Source organism: Penaeus chinensis, chromosome 17 (genome assembly GCF_019202785.1).
Source record: "Penaeus chinensis breed Huanghai No. 1 chromosome 17, ASM1920278v2, whole genome shotgun sequence".
Lineage (NCBI taxonomy): Eukaryota > Metazoa > Arthropoda > Malacostraca > Decapoda > Penaeidae > Penaeus > Penaeus chinensis.
The window spans coordinates 17,840,891-17,843,093 of record NC_061835.1 but is presented as its reverse complement, the minus strand read 5'-3'; the positions used below and the strand labels follow the sequence as shown (position 1 = coordinate 17,843,093).

General features: G+C 36.0%; 1 protein-coding gene across 1 annotated transcript in view; it reads left to right on the top strand.

Annotated features, from left to right (window-relative positions):
- The first annotated feature begins 311 nt into the window (after positions 1 to 311).
- The window catches only part of LOC125034242, a 6,157-nt gene continuing 4,265 nt past the window's right edge, over positions 312 to 2,203 (top strand). The window contains exons 1-2 of the mRNA XM_047625961.1: positions 312 to 418; positions 962 to 1,074. Of these exons, the coding sequence (XP_047481917.1) occupies positions 1,035 to 1,074 (40 nt within the window). The 5' untranslated portion in view covers positions 312 to 418; positions 962 to 1,034. The remainder of the gene's footprint in view (positions 419 to 961; positions 1,075 to 2,203) is intronic.

Genomic DNA, 2,203 nt, shown 5'->3' with positions numbered 1-2,203 from the left:
GAAGAATACTGAGGAAAGACAAATTAAAGAGATAGAGAAGGAAGGAGAGAGAGGGGGAGAGAGAGAGAGAGAGAGAGAGAGAGAGAGAGAGAGAGAGAGAGAGAGAGAGAGAGAGAGAGAGAGAGAGAGAGAGAGAGAAAGAGAGAGAGAAAGAGAAAGAGAAAGAGAAAGAGAAAGAGAAAGAGAAAGAGAAAGAGAGAGAGAGAGAGAGATAGTAGAGACAAGGCAGAGAGACAGAACGCAAGAAAAAATATCTGAAAGGACAAAAAAAAAAAGAAAAAAAAAAGCATTTTTTTCTCCCGTAGCTGGATCCAATAGATAAGGCCAAGGCTTGCCCATTGCATAAGGACAACGTATACTTCACCCACCCCGACGGCTGCTACCCTTCGGCCCGCGCGACGCCACAGCCGCCGCAGGAGTAAGTCCCCCTTCCTCTTTTCCTTGTCTCTTGTTGTTAGTGTTGTTGCCTTCTGTTCCTTTTTGTATCCCCTATTTCATCGTATTCATGTTCTTTTTTTGCCTTTCTTTGGATATGGACTCTTTACTTTTGTACCTTTTCATTCTTGTTTTCTCTGCATCTGTTGAATGTATATCCCAGACTGTATTATTTTTGTTTTGCTATTTTATCTCCAATTTCATCCTGTGCATATTCTCCAAGATCTTCCGTTTGGTACAGACCCTCAACTTTATTATTTTTCCTTCTTCTCTTCTTCTTTTCTGATTTTTTCTTTTGACTTGGCTTTCTATTTTCCCCAATAAATCTATGTCCCCAGACTGTACCCGTGATATCAATGCCGTTTCTTTTTCATCCTATACATATTCTCATTCATCTTACTTGTCTTTCAGACTTTTTTTCTTCCTGCCTTTCTTCTTCTCTCCTTTTCTCATTCACCTTCCTACTTTTCCCCAATGAAATCTATGTCAAACACTGTACAGTTGCTATCACTGCCGTTCCTTTTAGGAGACTAACAGCCCTGTGGTTCATCTTCCTTGCCGGCGGAGTGGTGTTGGCGGGGGTAACGTGCGCACTGATAATGGTGATGCTGAGAGGAAAACTGTGCGGGCGATTTAAAAGTTTGTCTTCCCTTGTAGTTACTGGTTTTGTGGTTATAGTGTTAGTTATATTGTTGTTATTATTACTATTATTATTAACTTTGTTATTATCATGATTGCCAGTATTAGGTATATTGTTGTTGTTAGAAATATTATTTGTGTTATTGTCATGACTGACAGTATTATAGTATTGTTGTTACCATTAATATTATTATTTTTAGTAATGATAATGATGCTACTCTTACGTATATTGTTATTATCGTTATTTAATTCCTAGTTTTAGGATTAATAATAGCATTACTCATATGATCATTGTTGTCACCACTTTTTTATTGTTTCTAATCTCTTCACTATGGTACTAAGTTTATCGCCTTTTTTTCTTATTACCATTACTATTACTACTGCAGTTCTTACTGTGATCATTATCATTATCACTATTATCATTATTAGTGCTATTATTACTAGTATCTTTTCTACAACTTTTACTATGATCATTGCCATTATTATCATCATCACAATTACTCTTACTATCACTGCAGCCTTTATCATTATGATCATCATTATTACTATTACTATCCTTAATATCACAGCCCTTCCTATTATCATCTTCATCATTATTGATACTATTGTTACTATTACTGCAACTCTTATAAGTACCATGATCATTATAACAAATACTTTATTCTCTTCGTCCACGCGTTTTTTTTTTCTATGTTTGGGTCGTACGTTCACAATTTGCAGTCAATCCTTTTCTTCCGAACAAAATGTTAAAAGTTGGGAACATAAAATATTTATTTAAAAAAAAAGGAGAAAAAGAGAAAGAATGGTTTATAAAAATAAAACTGAAAATGTATCAATAATGATTAAAGTCAAAGAGAATATCGTTAGTAAGTTATTTTTTGTAGTCAATGTCAACAGAAAAAAAACAAAGTTTTCAACCATAGACAACAAGAGGCAGTTAGCTACGATTTGCAGAGACACGATACAGCCTATGTCAGTATGTAACAGACTCAGCACAGAGACCTTATGCACAGGGGAAGTGCAGAAGAAATGCCCACTCTGTACCTAATGAGTGATTTCAAATTTCAGTCTTTCTTTGAGATAGCTCATTCAGGGGCCTGTGCACGCTTCATTCCAGCCCCGCCTGCCT